General features: G+C 50.3%; 1 protein-coding gene across 1 annotated transcript in view; it reads right to left on the bottom strand.

Annotated features, from left to right (window-relative positions):
- dnah5l (dynein, axonemal, heavy chain 5 like) overlaps positions 1-16,567 on the bottom strand; it is a 32,969-nt gene that overhangs the window by 15,464 nt on the left and 938 nt on the right. Inside the window, 49 exon segments of the mRNA XM_068581390.1 lie at positions 97-154; positions 336-470; positions 638-832; positions 1,461-1,648; positions 1,905-2,012; positions 2,096-2,166; positions 2,281-2,453; positions 2,533-2,679; positions 2,836-3,051; positions 3,139-3,267; positions 3,355-3,510; positions 3,702-3,812; positions 3,888-4,041; positions 4,398-4,597; positions 4,669-4,797; positions 4,880-4,991; positions 5,246-5,408; positions 5,498-5,634; positions 6,002-6,120; positions 6,263-6,412; positions 7,032-7,286; positions 7,650-7,730; positions 7,798-7,894; positions 8,230-8,333; positions 8,427-8,519; positions 8,633-8,796; positions 8,919-9,042; positions 9,152-9,239; positions 9,455-9,662; positions 9,873-10,024; positions 10,245-10,384; positions 10,899-11,054; positions 11,130-11,219; positions 11,912-12,082; positions 12,164-12,259; positions 12,398-12,493; positions 12,749-12,854; positions 12,957-13,076; positions 13,164-13,345; positions 13,451-13,549; positions 13,646-13,739; positions 13,940-14,105; positions 14,423-14,609; positions 14,683-14,787; positions 14,875-14,946; positions 15,532-15,621; positions 15,703-15,777; positions 16,137-16,325; positions 16,450-16,553. Of these exon segments, the coding sequence (XP_068437491.1) occupies positions 97-154; positions 336-470; positions 638-832; positions 1,461-1,648; positions 1,905-2,012; positions 2,096-2,166; positions 2,281-2,453; positions 2,533-2,679; positions 2,836-3,051; positions 3,139-3,267; positions 3,355-3,510; positions 3,702-3,812; positions 3,888-4,041; positions 4,398-4,597; positions 4,669-4,797; positions 4,880-4,991; positions 5,246-5,408; positions 5,498-5,634; positions 6,002-6,120; positions 6,263-6,412; positions 7,032-7,286; positions 7,650-7,730; positions 7,798-7,894; positions 8,230-8,333; positions 8,427-8,519; positions 8,633-8,796; positions 8,919-9,042; positions 9,152-9,239; positions 9,455-9,662; positions 9,873-10,024; positions 10,245-10,384; positions 10,899-11,054; positions 11,130-11,219; positions 11,912-12,082; positions 12,164-12,259; positions 12,398-12,493; positions 12,749-12,854; positions 12,957-13,076; positions 13,164-13,345; positions 13,451-13,549; positions 13,646-13,739; positions 13,940-14,105; positions 14,423-14,609; positions 14,683-14,787; positions 14,875-14,946; positions 15,532-15,621; positions 15,703-15,777; positions 16,137-16,325; positions 16,450-16,553 (6,555 nt within the window).

The following is a 16,567-nucleotide window of genomic DNA, read 5'->3' as shown; positions in this document are numbered from 1 at the left end:
TTGGAAGCACATTTAGAAAATGACTGAATGGTCATAAAGTAAATAGAGTCAATGTGAATGAAGAGAAAACGTCACTTCCTGCTTGAAGAAACGTACCGATACCAGGAAACAGATCATTGATCAGACTCATGAACAGAGGCTCGTCCTCGTCGACCTGCAGAAACACAGACACACCGTGGTATTACAAGGGTACCTGGGCCCTAAAGGAACATCTTACTACTTTAAATCAGTTTTTTTTTGGGGTGGGGGCTTTTTAAGATCCGGCGATCTCATTGGTTCTCAGACTCTTCTGAAAGCACATCAGACGGCACTTCCTAAAAACCACTAGTACTTACCAGCTTGGAGAGGTTCATGTCCCTCAGGACTCTCATCACCACAGTCTGCTCTGGTTCCGACGGGTTGGATCTCTTCACCGCTCCCAGCGTCCTCAGGACCGATAAAATGTTCCTCAGACCAAAATCGTAGTGGACCTGGTGTGAATAACACAACCGATACCATGAAGTACGTTTTCGGATAAATTAAGCAGAGACACAATATTTATGACTTCGGTTGAGGTTGTGTGTGTTTGTAGAAGGAGAAAGCTTTAAAGGTTTCTGACGTTCGACCCGCTGTGTCACTTCGCTGTCATGATCCCGACCTGTTTGGAGAGCTGCTCCTCACACAGCTTGTAGAGGGTGTAGAACTTCCTGCTGAGGACCTGGTTGTCGCGAAAACCCGCGCTGGCCAGTTTGACCCTCATGATGATGGCTCGGTCCGGGACCATCATGGCGACCGTGCGGAACTGGATCTTGAGGTTCTCGGGAAGCTCCTGACGGCCGGCGTATCCGGGGTTCTGGTGGAACAGGAAGTTCCCGTCAGAGTCCGGACCTCTGCAGTCGCCTCGGAGGCGGGTCGGTTCTCTACCTCTAACTTCTTCTGGGGTACATTGCTTCCCCAACTCTGGTTCTGAAGTAGATCAGTTCTAGAGCATTGACCGGTTATAAGATAGAGCAGATCTCTCAAACTGGTTCTGAGATACTTCACCTTTGGAACCCTGCTTAAGAGGTACTTCCCATCTGGAACCCTGCTTAAGAGGTACTTCCCATCTGGAACCCTGCTTAAGAGGTACTTCCCATCTGGAACCCTGCTTAAGAGGTACTTCCCATCTGGAACCCTGCTTAAGAGGTACTTCCCATCTGGAACCCTGCTTAAGAGGTACTTCCAATCTGGAACCCCGTTTAAGAGGTACTTCCCCTCTGGAACCCCGTTTAAGAGGTACTTCCCGTCTGGAACCCCGTTTAAGAGGTACTTCCCATCTGGAACCCCGTTTAAGAGGTACTTCCCATCTAGAACCCCGTTTAAGAGGTACTTCCCCTCTGGAACCCCATTTAAGAAGTACTTCCCCTCTGGCACGCGATATTTCGGAAACCCTTTTTCTAGGAACGACTGCCATCAATAATAACTCCATTTTACACCGTTACCATGGTGAGGAAGATGCCGAACTCAGGGTCCATGTCCACCACGTCTCCGTCGGTGAAGACGAACTGTTTCTTCTTGTTCCTCTTGCACTGCAGGACCACGTAGATCTGCTGGGCGGCCACGGACAGGACCGGCAGCTCGATGCGGTTGAACTCGTCAAAGCAACCCCAGGCTCCGGACTGAGCCAGGCCTGCACAGACACAACAACAACAACAACAACCAGATGACACTTTGACAGACTGGCTATTTCCCAGTAGACCTTGTTTCATTTAGGAACATCTGGCTGCTCCGATGTGTGTTTCAGCACTCGTATCTAGAACTTGTCGACGTGATGCGAGTCTTCTGACTCGCACACAATAGTTTGGCAACAATGACTAAATAACGACCCACACGAGAGCAATCACACACACACACACGCACACACGCACACACACACACACACACACCTTTGTAGATGCGTCCAAGTCCTCTGTAGTCCATCTGGTCCGAACAGTTAAAAACCACCACGTACTTCCCCAGACAGCGACCCATGTCTTTAGTGGTCTCGGTCTTACCTAAACACACACACACACACTCCATTAGTCTCTACAGCATAATAATAATTCACCTGTCACTCAAGACACCTGGACTGCGTTACCTGTTCCCGCCGGACCAGCTGGAGCTCCGCCCATGCTCATCCCCAGAGCCTGGGACAGAGTGATGTAACACCTGGACAGACATTCAAAAGACTGTTAACAATGAAGGCATCATTTTAACCTTTCTAGGCCCCCAGCGCCTCTTTTTCCCGAAAAGAACTAAACTGTGAAGTTTAAATAAGTGCACCTGTCTGTCAGTGGCGTGATGACCAGCCGGTCCGTGCAGCCCAGGTATTCGTTGCAGTAGCTGAACTCCACGTCTGTGATCTGGATGACACATCTGTCCGTCTCCTCCAGGAAGTAAAACCTCGACTGTTTCTGCCACTCAAAGTCCGACGCAGACCTCACGTTCAGACGCACCTGATGGAGACAATCAACCGTGACAACAACAACAACAACAACTCCTCTGAGACAGAGCTCCTCGCCCTCCGAACCCCACCAGCTCGTGGAAGATGTCCCTCTGGTGGACGTGGATGGTGATGAGCGTCTCGTACTGCGTTCTCTCGTTTCTGCTCAGCTCCCTGGTCGTCGTGTCGATCAGCTCGTTGAGGAGGTCCAGGAACTTCTGATTGGTCGCCTGCATGATCTGTCGGCCAATCAGATAGTCTGCGTGATCTGTCGGTCGGTTGCTTGCTTCATTAGTACCCGTAGGTAGACTTATTTTGTGTGATCAAATCAGATAGCGGGGTGAGTGGATCTACGCGGCGATAATAGACACTCCTATTTTTCAAAATAAAAGCACCTTCTTGTCAGACTTGCTTTGAACCAGGGCTTGTTCTGCGTCTCGGGTCCAGATCATCTGGATCCCTAGCAGGCCCACCTGTGCTGGAAACGCAGACTGGAACTCCAGCAGCTTGAGGCCGGGGTCGCTGACGGCAAGGTGCGCCCGACGAATGACGTCATGGAGGGTCTGCCTTACACCTGCTAGCAGCTGTCCCAGCCACGCCTCCACGTTGCCCTGCAAGAGACACGACAGCCCATAATACTCATTCATCTCCAACACATGAAGCATAGACTTCTATACAACCGGAGGAGTGTTGTGTACCTGAGCCAGGACGGGTTGGCTCAGCTCCACGGTTTCTCCTTCTTGAGACTGAAAGCTGGTGATCTGGTCGTAGACCTTCTCGTTGAAAACGACTCTGTTCACGTTGTCAAACAGGCTGAGCAGGTGTGCCTGAGACGCAAAAGCGACAGAGGTGGAGCTGAACATGACGTAGCATAGGTACACACCTGAGCAAGGACAGGTCGCCTGGGCGCTCACCTGGATGCTGTGCGGGTCGGAGGCCTGGCCCAGGACCTCCAGCAGCGCCGGGTCGGACACGAAGAAGAAACGAGGAAACACCAAGCGCTTCTTCTCCAGGTAACCAGAGAGAGACTTCTGACACAGCTCCAACTGATCCAACAGGTGAGGGAGCACCTGAGGAGGAGGAGGAGGGTGGAGGGTGAGGAGGAAGAGGGTGGAAGGTAAGGAGGAGGAGATGAAGGTGAGGAGAAAAAGAAGTAGAAGAAGTGAATCCAGAGTCCTGCCACAAGGCCACGCCCACCACCAGAGTCCCAGTGGTGGGCGTGGCCTCGCGGCCTTGCTCAGCGGCTCCCGGGCAGCAGCACCTGTCCGAGTGTCTCGTCCCCCGTGCAGCAGTGCACGGCGTTGGGCACCTCGTGCGCCCGCTGCATGACGCGCTGCCACGCCCGGTCGATGCTGAGGAAGCGTTTGGCCTCCTGCGGGGAAGAGGGAGACTTTAGACTCAAGCCAATGGGAGGGCACGCTTTCGAGCGGCTGACGCGTCACGTGACCTGAGGCAGCTGCTTGGCGATGTCTCCGCCCACAAACACGGCCTCCAGGTAGACCCAGAGGTTCTGCACCGACAGCCAGCGCTCCAGCGTCTCCGAGGAGCCCGACAGCTTCTGCACCCACAGCTGGATGCTCGGCTTGAAGGGGGCGTGGTACCTGTTAGGGGCGGAGTCTCAGGCCGTCATTTATTCATTCATTATAGAATTACTCATTCATTCATTCAGCATGTTCATTTTTTCTTTGTTTTTCTTTTAGATCTCTTCTTAGCCTCCATGTTTTTCCTTCCTCCCTTGCGCCTTGTCCCACTTTCTTCCTTTCCTCCTTCCTTTCCTCCAAGTCCTCCTTTCTTCTCGTCCACTTTCCTAACTTGCTCCCTAGTCTCTTTTCCTTAAATTTCTTTTTAGTCCCTGTTTTTCTACTTTCTTGTTCCCCTGTCCTAGTCCACCTTCCTTTCCATCCTTCCTAGTTTTTGGTGCCTTCTTCCCTCCTCTCCTACCTCCTCGTCTCCTCACCTGTTGCTCAGCAGAGAGGTCAGCACCATCAGACTGTCGTCCATCATGGAGATCTTGTCGGCGGCGTCGGCTCCTCTCAGCAGCAGTTCTCCTCTCGTCCTGAAGGGGGCGAAGGCGAGTGTCTGAGCGCTCCACTCGTCCACTACGTCCTTCAGCTTGGCCTCGATGTCTCGTTCCTTCAGCGCGCTGATACACACATCCTGATGCACACAGGACACACAACAGGTCGTCTAGGGATTATGAAATTAAGCGAATAGGAAGCAAGGTGTACCTCGATGTCCTCCTTGTGCTTCAGCAGCGGGGCCTCCATGAGGTTTCTGAGGGAGAACGTCTCCGACTCCACCTGGAAGCTGTGAGCCGTCAGCTGGCTGAGGCGAGTCCAGTGCCGGGGCAGCATCGCCTGCAGGAAGACGGACCACAATGCATCAGCGCTGCGGTTGCCACGTCCGCAGAAGGACCGTCTCGGGGTCAGGCGGGCGGACCTTATCGGCCATCATGCTGAGCAGAGGGCAGGTCTCCGTGAAGTCATCGATGGTCTTCTTCAGGTCTCGGAAGGCCTGCCAGTCCTTCAACGCCTTCGGGAGCTTCCGGATCCTGAAAGACGACAGTGAGGGAGGATGAAAAATACTCTGAGGATTTTTTTTAACTGGTCCTGAACCAGTCTCAGTCTAGTCCTGATCCTCTATAGGCTTCCGTCGAGTCCTGGTCAACCGTGGCTTCACCTGCAGCTTTGGACCTGCTGGAGACCCCGGAGGTGTTGCTGGATCCTGCTGCAGTAAAATTAGCGGTTTTCTAAAGGGACCCTGGTGCTCAGAGACACTACCACTTTAGTCCACAGGGGGAACCACCTGTTCTGGAAGTCCTGCAGCTCGGCGTTGATCCTCTCGATGTCGAGGTCGGCCCAGAGGACGTCGTAGTAGCCGGCGACGCTGTCGATGACGGAGTTGTACAGCGTGTAGAGTTTGGACATCAGCGAGAGCTCCTTCCTGATCCTCTGCAGCTCCGGATACTCTGCGGGGAGGGCAAGGCAGATTATGGAGGTAGGAAGGGACTGAGGGAAGGAAGGAAGGAAGGCAACCGGTCCTCCCGCTCGGTCGTACCGTTAACAGCCAGTCCAAACAGCTCCTCTCCTCCAGAGTACGTGGTGTACTTCCTCCACAGCTGATCGAACTCGGCCTGGAAACTCTGCAGCCGCTCGCTGGCTTCGGCTGGAGCGACGCCCTCCACCCCCGGACCCCTGCAGGAACGCACCAGTGACTGTTTGCTCTTCATCACGCGACACGTAGAGGTCGGTACCCCTGATCTGTACCCCTGATTGGTACCCATGATCGGTACCCCTGAGGCGTACCTATGATCTGCACCTCTGTCGGCACCCCTGGTCGGTATCCATAGTCAGTACCCCCGATTGGTGCACCCCGGTCGATACCCATGATCAGTATCCGTAGTCGGTATCCGATCCGTACCCTTGACGCGTACCTATGATCAGTCCCCGTGTTTGGTACCCCTGACGCGTACCCCTGGTCGGTACCCGATCGGTACCTATGGTTGGTACCCCTGGTCGGTACCCATAGTCGATACCCCACATTAGTATCGCTGACACGTACCTGTGGTTGTACTCGGAGCAGAAGCTCTGGACGTGGCTCTGGAAGCTCTGCACCGCAGACAGCAGGTCCGCCTTCATGCGGGGCTGGATCCTCACCAGAGTGTTCTGGTTCTGTACCACCTGAAACCACAACACATTTTAGTGATTCCACCGGTTTTATCAGTGTTGTTGTTTTGACCCTTTATGAAACAACACCTCCACGAGTATTTCCTTTGCATATTTACAACAATATCGACCCTCTCTTGTCGGTACGCGGCCTCACCAGGGCGCTGAGGTTGGTCCAGGCGTACGTCAGGCCGTCCACGCGCTCGGCGTTGCCGCCGCCGAAGAGCAGCTGGTGTTTGTTCAGTAGAGCGAAGGACTCCTCCACCGGGCCGATGGCGGCGTCGATACCAAGCTCCGCCTCCCGGACCTCGAAGTGAGTGAGTTATTATTCATGAGAGTGATGAACGGATAAAGGTGAGAAGGTAAGAAGTACTACTACAAGTACTGGCAGTATTAGTACTCTTGCTCGTAGAAGTACTTCATTATTTAGATAAACTGCTTTTAATAATTATCAGAACCATAAATAAAAAGTTTATGATTAATAAATATTCAAAAAATGAATGAAAACATGAGCTAATCCTGAATGAATGATAACATGAATGAATGAATCAGTGAATGAAAAAAATTAAAATATAAGTACATGAATATATGAATAAAAGGAATGAATGAGTACATGAATGAATGTATAAGTACATAAATGAATAAACAACTGAATGAGTACATGAATGAATGACTATATGAATGAATGTATATGTACAATAATAAATGAGTGAAAAAATTAGTACATGAATGAATACATGAATGAATGAATACATCAATGCATGATGTTATACATGAATAAATACATGAATGAATACATGAATGAGATGGCATGAATAAATGAATGAATGAATATATGGATGAGTGAAATCTGCACCACATGAATAGATGAATAGAAAAGAGAAAGACTAAAAAAAATGATTATTACAATAAAGAGAAGAGCTCACCTCTCTCAGCGCCGCCATGGCTCCTCGCACGTCCTCCAGGTCTGTGATTGGACGCTGCAGGCGCTTCGTCAGCCCGTCCACAAAGGTGAAGACGCCGTCCATGTCGGCGGACGCGCGGCGGTGGAGCGCGGCGCCGAAGGCTCGTTTCCAGAGACGGCACTCCTGAGCCAGCGCCAGCTGCAGCCGGTCGGTGTCGAAGAGGATCGGACCCACGGCGTAGAACGCCGGCAGCTCCGAGATCTGCACCTCCAGCTTCTGTGAGGACAGCAAGGCATCGTGGGTAAACTCACATCTGTGTGTGAAGGTGGAGCGACGAGGATCAGTAGATACACAAGCGGGTTGTAATATTCACAGGGAATACCCCATTAAAAAGGTACTTTTACGAGTAAAAAAACGTAAATCAGTTTGTTACAGAAAAAAAGTTCAGATTCAGTGTTTATGTGAAGGACAGGAAGTGGTGATGTGATGGACAGGAAGTAGTGATGTGATGGACAGGAAGTAGTGATGTGATGGACAGGAAGTAGTGATGTGATGGACAGGAAGTGGTGATGTGATGGACAGGAAGTGGTGATGTGATGGACAGGAAGTAGTGATGTGATAGACAGGAAGTGGACTCACAGAGTAGAAGGAGATCTGAGAGCTGAACTCTGTCAGCGAGGGGTCGGACTGCAGGAAGGCCTGCACCTGCTCCTCTGGGTCCTAAACACATCCGTCTGTTAGTCCAGTTCAACAACAACAACAACAACAACAACAACAACACACCGACCTGGTTCCACAGAGCAGAGAAGTGACTGAGTTCATTCAGAGTGTCGGCGGCCTGAGCTCTCAGAGACGACACGATGGAGCTGAGCTGGATCACCAACCTGCTCCAGCAACGACATTACGGCAGTTTAAAAGTCACAGGTTACCACTAGAGGTCACTCAGTCACCACTAGAGGTCACTCAGTCACCACTAGAGGTCACTAACTCAACACCAGAGGTCACTAAGTCACCACTAGAGGTCAGTAAGTCACCATTAGAGGTCACTAAGTCAACACCAGAGGTCACTAAGTCACCACTAGAGGTCACTAAGTCACCATTAGAGGTCACTAAGTCAACACCAGAGGTCACTAAGTCACCACTAGAGGTCACTAAGTGACCATTAGTGGTCGTCTCTGTAAAGAAACAACTGCAGGAGACAAAACGAGGCCGGACTGACTTGGAGACGTCTCTGTGTTCGGCCAGCTGTCGGTCCAGAGGCCTCAGCACCGGCGGCTTCACCGGCACGTCGTCTCCTGCATCCCGAACGGCCGCCTGCTCCACCTGGGAACAGAGAAACAGCTTGGCTGTGATTGGCTGTGTGAGAACAGCTGGCCTGTGATTGGCTGTGTGAGAAACAGCTGGTGACTTGTTTACCTGCTGCTGGTTGTACTGCAGGTGAGAGTAAGTCCACAGAGGAATGTCTTTAGTCACGGACAACACAACGCTCACCAGCTTGTTCACGGAACTCTGGAACACACACACACACACACACACACACACACGCACACAATGAAATGTCTTCATGTAGTATTACAGGTACTGTACTTGCATGTCTTCATGCAGTGTTACAGGTACTGTACCTGTATGTCCTCCAGACTCGGTCTCAGGACGATGTTGGGGATGGAGAGCAGGATGGAGGCTCTGAAGAGAGGAGGAGGAGGAGGAGGAGAAGGAGGAGCTGAGCGGCTGCAGGACAAAGAGACGTGGAGTCTCCTCCTCAGGCCGTCCAGAGAGGATCTGGTGGCTGGAAGAAACACAGAGAGGGAACGATGACCTGGAACGAAGGGATGAGGACGAGAAAGAAGAAAGATAGGAAGGGAAGGAGATTTGTAGGAAAGGGAAGGAGACGTGTAGGGAGCAGCTGACCTTTGACCAGAGCCTCAGTGTTGCGGTGACAGAGTTGACCAATCAGGTTGTAGAAGCGGCAAGGAAGACAAGACTGACAGCGAGTCTACTGTTTGGAGTCTGGATGAAGACACAGGAAGGAGCCCTGAGGAGAGGAGACAAGGAGACAAGGAGATGAGGCAATGAGAGGAGACAAGGGGGGGTTATTAAAAGTTTGTTTTCGACTCAACACTATGTGTTTGTGTGTGTGTTACCTCCAGATTAACGGTCTCTGTCGGCTTCATCTTCCTCTTCAGCTCCTCAATAAGCTCAAACACATATTTCTCCACCTGCTGACTCTGCCTGTGCACACACACACACACACACACACACGCACACACACACACACACACACACACATAGAGAGAGAGGTTTCTTGCTTGTTTAACACCCCAAAACGATAAATCAGAGACATCTGTTTTAATCCGCACGCTCTGCTTCTTCTCTTGAGACTTGGAGCCGACATTACCCACAATGCAACTCCTCCCTCCCTGGCCCGCAGTTGGGATCGACCTCACCAGCTCAGAGAGGCGGCGGCAGCTTGGACTGAGCCGTCTGTCTGCAGCAGGAGGTCCTGAGGCGAGACAGGCGCGTCTTCAGGGAGGACCAGCAGACTGCAGGACGCCGTGGTCCTGAGCAGCCGGTCCACGCGACACTCCAGCAGGTCCGAGGCCGCTTTGGACACCTGGTCCAGATCCCCCAGAGCCTGGAGCGCTCGCTGTAGGACTGAACAGGACAGACAGTCAGGTTCTCTGCTCCCTGGATAGCTAACGAGCTAGTGTCCAGAGCTGGAGAGCTAGCTAGCTAGTGTCCAGAGGTGGATAGCTAGCAAGCTAGTCTCCAGAGCTGGAGCGCTAGCTATCTAGTCTTGGTGGAATAAGACTAACTGCTTCATCTCATCCGGATCTTAGGCCTCGTTTGATTATTCCTGCTTACAGGGCTCCGTGTTGAGGGCGCTCCAGGACAGCGTGGTGAGTCCCGGCGAGAGAGCCGCCTCCACCCGGCCGACGAAGGGCTGCATCAGAGGGAGCAGGAGAGGCGGGATCCTGGAGACCACCGAGTCAAAGTCCTGCAGCAAGTCCAGCAGCCTGGATCAAAATGAAGAATGTTCAAGGCAATGAGATAAAAGTATTGCTACATCCAAACACAATATTTATGGTTCAATTTAAGTACAAATAAATAAAAACATGCACACAAAGCAATGACGATCAGAGCATGAAGAACCACGACACGGACTGGTTTGTGTAGTGAAGTCAAACCATGACTTCACATTCTAAAAGCCTAACAAAGCAGTGATGTTGTTCTCACTGCCTGTGCAGAGCTTTGATCCGTGCTTCTCCGGAGGTCATCGCGAGGACGACCTTTGGCACGGCCACCCCTAGTTTGGCCATCCACCGGGCTTCCTGCAGCACCTCCAGCACCACCGGGTCCAGATTCACAAAGACCTCCTGAAAAACACACATAGTTCCTCTCACATTGTCCTGCCAGGAGGAACCTAAGCTAGCTAGTCTCAAGAGCTAGATATGTAGCTAGCTAGCTAATCTCCAGAGCAATATGTTAGTTAGCTAGCTAGTCTCAAGAGCTAGATATGCAGCTAGCTAGCTAATCTCCGGATGTAGATGGTTAGTTAGCTAGCTAGTCTCCAGAGCTAGATATGTAGCTAGCTAGCTAATCTCCGGATATAGATGGTTAGTTAGCTAGCTAGTCTCAAGAGCTAGATATGTAGCTAGCTAGCTAATCTCCAGAGCAATATGTTAGTTAGCTAGCTAGTCTCCAGAGCTAGATATGTAGCTAGCTAGCTAGCTAGATAGTTAGAGTTGGATGGATAGCGACGTAGAAAGCTTGGTGGAATAAGACCAACTGCTTCATTTTATCCGGATCCTAGGCCTCATTTGGTAATACTGTATACGTCATCACTATCATTAATCTCATCCATTGATCTCTTGTTGCGTCATCCAGCACCTTGCTGTTCTCATGCCGGACCAGCAGGGCGGCGCTCAGGCAGCGCGGTGCGCTCTCCGCAGCCCGGCTCCAGGCCTGCAGGTGCAGCAGCTCGTACTGCAGCAACACCACGGCCATCTTGTTGTAGCTCCGGATCACTTTGGTCATTTCCGGTCCCTGGCGGAGAGAGTCGGGTCACTGAGGTCATCTTGATCGGCGATACCGATGTGATCAATGAATCAGAGGTCGTACCTTGAGGACGTCCAGCTTCTTCTTCAGGATCGACATCGGAGCTTCAATCTTCCTGAAGAGCTGACGACACCACAGGATCCGACCGGCCACCTGAGAGGAGACGGACGTTACCTCCACCTCTTACATTTTTTAAAAACGTATTCGCTTCTTGACCCCAACAAACGTATTCTGTCAAATCGTTAGGCTGAATTGTACGAATTTTACAGTTTTACCTGGACTGTCTCCCAGCAGGTGAAGGTTACTATACATGCCTCTTTTTAAGAACTTATATAGTTATTGTAATAGCCTTTCTCTTGTGTTATGGTTGGCACTGACCCGTTTGAGGTTTAAATGCATAAAAGAACCACATGAATACACATAAATAAAATTATATATATATATATATATATATATATATTTAAGAGATGTGTTCTAATACCCCTCAGTAATAGTCAGGTAACACAACAACCTTTTATTTATTTATAGAATTTTCTTGAGGTTAATTTCAACATGTTTTTAATAGAAATTGAGGGGTGTCTTGACAAAGAAAAGGCCCAGAGGCCCACACCAAAAATATACAAACATACAACATTATGTTCATGGATAACGAGGCCTAACAAGGTAACCAAGAGATGAGAAACACATTGATGATTGATCATTGTTTTTAGTGTATTTTACAGCTGATTTAAGATATGGGTCAAAACTCACCCACTAATACAAGAGATGCTAATAGAAAGCTAACACAAGAGATGCTAAAAGGAAGCTAACAGGAAGCTGACAGTCAGACAGACAGGTGTGTGTACCGGCGGCAGGTTGCGTCCCGTGGGCGGCCCGTCTCTCTGCCTCTGGTACGTCTTCCTCAGCAGCTCCAGCTCTCGGCCGTAGCGCTGAAGCAGCAGCAGGTAGTGCTGCCGCAGGTCCAGACCCGCCGGGCCGGATCCAAACACCTGCAGCAGCTGCAGGGCCCGCTCCGTCTGGAACACAAGCGGTTCTGGTTCTCAGATCCGCAACACGACAGGAGGGTCTGGTTCTGGTTCTGATCGTGTTGGACTTACAGAGACAGACTTATGGAACCAGAAGTCCAGCAGAGTCTGAAGAGACTGGACCAGACCCTGAACCTGGATCTGGAAGTCTGCATAGTCACTGTCAAACTGAGGGAAAGAGAAGAAGTGAACTTTGGCATAATGGATAATTAGTATAGCTATAATAACTATAGTTATAATATCTATTCATCTACTATTCTCTGTATATAATATATGTTATACTATATATAATATTAATAAAGTCACCTCCAGCTGGCGGGGGTCCAGCACGTCGTAGGTTTTGGACCTGGTCGTGGAGACGATGGTCTGGTAGCGGGCATAAATCTTCTCGGAGCCCTCGACCTAAAACACATTTATTATTTATACTAAATACACATTTATAATTAATATTATGTGTTTATTTATTATTATTGATGTTTTATTTGTGTCTTTTGACATTGTGCTTGTTTGTTTGGATGAAAAGATGTTAATATATATTTTGGAAAATGATGTTTCACAATAAAAAATTGTGCAAAATCCCCAAAATGATTTACCCTCACCTGCAAATAAAAAGAAAGCAACACGTCATAGTTTGAAATATGAAATGATTAAAATCACCTTCATGTGCTGCAGAGCAGCCAGACGCTGCAGAGAAGACGTCACGGAGGAAACTCTCTGCAGGCGCTCGCAGAACGCATCGAACCGCCCGAAGATGGAGTTCTCACTGAGGAAGAGGAGGAGGAGGAAGAAGAAAGACATCGTTAGGAGGAAGAGGACGAAGAGGAGAGAAAGAGGAAGACAAGGATGAAGATGAAGAGGACTTCACCTGAAGTCAAACTGTCTCTTCTCTGGGTTTTCTCTCAGTTTGTCTCTGACGCTCTGGAAGCTCTTCTGATACTCAACATTCAGAAGACAACAGTCAGAGATACGCTGCAGCAGCACGGACCTACACACACACACACACACACACACACACACACAGTGTGAACCAGCGGTGTGGGCATGTGGTTTTGTCTGGTTCGGGCTCCCGTACCGGTTCTGATCCCAGATCCGCGCCGCGCCCTGCGACAGGAAGCTCCTGCAGGTGGCGATCATCTGGTTGGTGACCTTGAGCAGCAGAGAGGTCATCCTCTCCGAGGTGTTGTAGTACTGGGAGACGGTGTGGATCATCCGGATGCTGGCCATCAGACTGGGAATGTGCTGCAGCATACTGGTCTGTCACAGGGGAGGAGGGGTCAGGCTCTCTGAGGTCATCAACTCTTTCTGCTCCTCAGGTTGAAGGTTTCAATCCCAAAGACTTGAAAAAGAGTTTCTGTTCACCGGGGTGCATTTCTCCAGCGGCCCGAAGAACTTGTCCAGAGTGGAGAGAAACTTCACGTTGTCCTTGGCCTCGTTAGCCACGACAGTGATGTCACCCTCCTGACAATCAATCAATCAATCAATCAATCAAGACATCCATTACAAGCTAACAGCTGCTAAGCTACAGCTGAACTCAGCGTCCTATCAGAAGCTGACCAGCTCTCTCCAGGTTTGTAGAGTTCGAGACTTGGTGACCTGCAGAACTCCCAGAGTCCTTTTCACCTGAGGACGCTTCAACTCCTCCATCAGACTGACACACACACACACACACACACACACACAGATATGGTTGCATTATAAATAAATCAATTAGCGAATGAATAAAATCAGTAAAGAAATCACAAGTAAATAAAACAGGAAACTCAACATAAGACAACGAGGTCCAATCCTTAACGAGGTTCAAACCCTTAACGAGGTTCAAACCCTTAACGAGGTTGAACCCTTGTCTACCTGGTGAAGGTGACCATGCGTCTCTTCCAGTGCTCCAGCTCAGCTGACGGTCCGACGTCATCGGCCTCCTTCCTCATCTGCTCGCTCTCCGTCAGCACCTGCTTGATCTGGTTGGTCCACACAGAGACCACGCCCTCCAGGCGCTCCACCAGCTCGCTGTTATTGGCTGAGAGCAGACGCACAATTAACACAACCACATTGATAACAACAGGAGGAAGACCTTCAGATGGTTAACCTTTAGGTGGTTGACCTTTAGGAGGAAGACCTTCAGGTGGTTGACCTTTAGGAGGAAGACTTTTAAGAGGAAGACCTTCAGAAGGAAGACCTTTAAGAGCAAGACCTTCAGGAGGAAGACCTTCAGGTAGTTGAGCTTCAGGAGGAACACCTTCAGGTGGTTGACCTTCAGGAGGAAGACCTTTAAGAGGAAGACCTTCAGAAGGAAGACCTTCAGGAGGAAGACCTTCAGGTGGTTGACCCCTCTACCTGCCGCTGTGTAGTCCGCCGGGCTGCTAAGCTGCTCGATGGCATCAGGAAGGACGACCGGCTGCAGCTGGAACTTCCTCTCCACGTTGCCTCTGGCCGATCTCAGGTTACCGACAAACTGATCCACTGAGGTCAGAAAGGTCTGGACGTCTGGACAGGAGACGCCGTCCTGAACGCAGCCCCACGCCTGCAGAGGGAAGCGTCACTAAAAACTAAAAAAGGCCGCTGCTTTAGGGTTCATTGAGCTGGATGGTGAGTACCTGCTGAGACCGGAGGGCCGGCAGCATGACGTGAGCCAGCAGAGTCTCCAGGGCGTCCAGGAGGCTGCTGCCGTCGCTGCAGTCCAGCATGCCGAAGTTCACCTCCTTTAGGGAACAAGCGGTGGGACACGAGTCAGCGGGATTGGTCCCATCCTAAAGGTCTGGAGAACCTGGAGGAGTGGAGCTACGGACCTGCTGCACGTTGGCGGTGGTGATCGCCCTGTCGGTGGTTCTCAGGAAGAACAGACACTTCCCCAGTAAAGGCTGGAGAGAGAGAACAGAGTTTAGTTCAGAAAGACTTTGAGAGAACCTCTCACTGCTCTGGTTGTATAGAAGTCTATGCTTCATGTATTAAAGCTGCATTCTCTCTCCTGACCACCAGGGGGCGACTCCTCTGGTTGTATAGAAGTCTCTGCTTCATGTGTTAAAGCTGCATTCTCTCTCCTGACCACCAGGGGGCGACTCCTCTGGTTGTATAGAAGTCTCTGCTTCATGTGTTAAAGCTGCATTCTCTCTCCTGACCACCAGGGGGCGACTCCTCTGGTTGTATAGAAGTCTATGCTTCATGTGTTAAAGCTGCATTCTTTCTCCTGGCCACCAGGGGGCGACTCCTCTGGTTGTATAGAAGTGTATGCTTCATGTGTTGAAGCTAAACTTAACAATATTTCTAAAAAATGTTAAACCCCGCGCCTCATCTCACAAGAATTACGGTATTTAAGCAATTAAAATGAATTTTATCGACTTAGTTTCGGAGATTTTAAAACCCTTTCTTTTTACGGAAAAAGAGACGAAACGGGACGCGGTTTCCAAAAGGAAGCCCCCCGATGACGCTGCTGTAGTCACGCCCACCTCAGAGCTTCCTGTGGTGAGGAAGAGCTTCCTCTGAGCCACGGCCGAGGACGCTGCGTCCACGGAGGCCGGGTGGCCGGCGGCCAGGTTCTGAGGAGGAACACATTGACGGCGTGGTGAAGGAGAGAGAGGACTTGACGCGTACGCAGAAAGAGGAAGGTTCAGGTTCACCTGGTTCACGTTCTGAAAGAAGAAGATCAGCTTCCTGCATCCGTTCACAGCGAAGAAATCATCAACCAGACTGAACTGAAAAGAACCAGAGAATGAAAATGGAGAATTTATATGTTTTTTTAAACCAGGAACTGCACATGTGGCTGAAAGGTGAGGGAGTCATCAATCACAATACCCAGATATATATATATATATATATATATATATATATATATATATATATATATATATATATATATATATATATATATATATATATATTTATATACATGCTCAACTGTTATCAACTGTCTTTTTCTATTAGAAGTATTATTATTAATGCAATTATTGTTGATCAATATTCAAATCATTATTATTATGATGAGCAAAGAGGATTGAAGTGATTTCATTCATGTAGGTGTTTGTGTATTAGGTATATGTTGTAGTGCAGGTACCTGGTCGTCAGAGACGATGGCGTCCTCCACCTCCGGCTCCGGCAGCGTCCCGGCGTCCACCAGCCTGCTGATGAGGTATCGGTGTCGGGCGTCCAGCGCCGCCCGCCGGTCCTCCTTCAGGGCTCGGGCCCGCCTCGTCATCTCTCTCCTCGCCTCGTTGGACAGTAGCGCCGTCCTCTTGCCGGACACCTGGAGAGAGGAAGTGGTCCCTGAGGGTGTAATCGACACTGAATGCACCGTTCTAGTTCAAGACAACAGAACGCGGATACGCAACAGCGCCTCCAGTGGCCGACGGCCGGTACTGTTGACTCACAGAGGTTCCGGTGTTGGAGGACGGAGCCGCCGGCGGCGGAGACGTGAGATCAGCGGCTCTCAGGTTCTGGCCTCCGATCCGCCGACGTCCTCCTCCAGGAGCACCTGGTGCAAGAAAA

Source organism: Clinocottus analis, unplaced genomic scaffold (genome assembly GCF_023055335.1).
Source record: "Clinocottus analis isolate CAN_PGR_092001 unplaced genomic scaffold, fCliAna1.0.p SCAF_18, whole genome shotgun sequence".
NCBI classification, from domain to species: domain Eukaryota; kingdom Metazoa; phylum Chordata; class Actinopteri; order Perciformes; family Cottidae; genus Clinocottus; species Clinocottus analis.
The sequence above is the reverse complement of the archived record's forward strand: the minus strand, read 5'-3'. Positions and strand labels throughout refer to the sequence as shown.